The sequence below is a fragment of the Channa argus genome, chromosome 15 (genome assembly GCF_033026475.1).
Source record: "Channa argus isolate prfri chromosome 15, Channa argus male v1.0, whole genome shotgun sequence".
Taxonomy (NCBI): domain Eukaryota; kingdom Metazoa; phylum Chordata; class Actinopteri; order Anabantiformes; family Channidae; genus Channa; species Channa argus.
Window position 1 is genome coordinate 17162728 of NC_090211.1, and position 1056 is coordinate 17163783.

The 1056-nt window shown below is 38.5% G+C and overlaps 1 gene segment (V, D, J or C); it reads right to left on the reverse strand.

The window, feature by feature from the left end:
- Positions 1 to 298: 298 nt before the first annotated feature.
- LOC137100119 (Ig heavy chain V region 5A-like) lies at positions 299 to 735 on the reverse strand. The segment is given in 2 exon segments: positions 299 to 606; positions 693 to 735. Coding segments are annotated over 2 exon segments (351 nt in total).
- Between the last annotated feature and the right edge of the window lie 321 nt (positions 736 to 1056).

Genomic DNA, 1056 nt, shown 5'->3' on the forward strand with positions numbered 1-1056 from the left:
TTTAAGTAGCAGCTTACAGGATGATCGTGATGTTTACAGAAGACTACTGAAAGTCTGTGAGCTTCATTGTTGTTACCTTTGTAGATTTGTGAATCCAACAATATAACTAAATTCAAACTGCTGAACAAAACCTTTATATAATATCAATATTATATTTGCAGTGCTTTGTTCAAGATGTAAAAAGAATATTTCTCTCAGTAAACTGATCTTATAATCATTAGTGGTCCCAAAGCCCCCTCTGGTGGCCCAAGTGTTCACACACTGAGGGGTTTTTGTTCAGCTCTACTGATGGTTTGTGTTACTGTGACCATCTGGCACAGTAATACACAGCAGAGTCTTCAGGCTGCACATTCTGTCCATTTAGAGTCGCTGTGTTTCTGGAGGAAACTAAATCAATTCTGAACTTGTTCTTTAGTGAATCTTTGTAGTCTGTGGTGTATCCAACACGTGCAGTTCCAATCCACTCCAGTCCTTTTCCTGCAGGTTGTCTGATCCAAGCTGTAGCATAGCTGCTCACAGAATAAGAGACCTGACAGGTGATGGACAGTTGTTGACCTGGCTGCACAGTCACAGAGTCTGGCTGTGTCAACTGTTCACACTTCACACCTGTTAAATTTAAAAAGAAGAAAGTGTTTGTGATAAATTTCACCTTGAGGAGAACTGTTGAGTATGACTGATCTATAGAGACTCACATGAAGCAGCTGCCAACAGCAGCAGCACGGCAACAGGAAACATGTTTAATGGTGAAGCTGAAGCGCTGTGAACTCCTGAGACTGTGTGGTGTGAAGTTTTTATAGCTGAGGAACAAGGCAGGTCACTGAGTTTGCATAGAATAAAACATATGAAGCATCAATGTTTAGTTTTATTATATCTGCAAAATGAAAACACACTTGTTGCTTGTTTTGCTTTACAAATAATATTGAAATTTCTTTACATACTCACTATTACTGTAAACTATTAATGCTTAAAATTAACGTTCCTATTGTGTCAGGGTCGGCACGAATCCTTTTTAGGTTTTAAATGTATAAAAGTACCACAAAGGTTTTTGACTTTCAC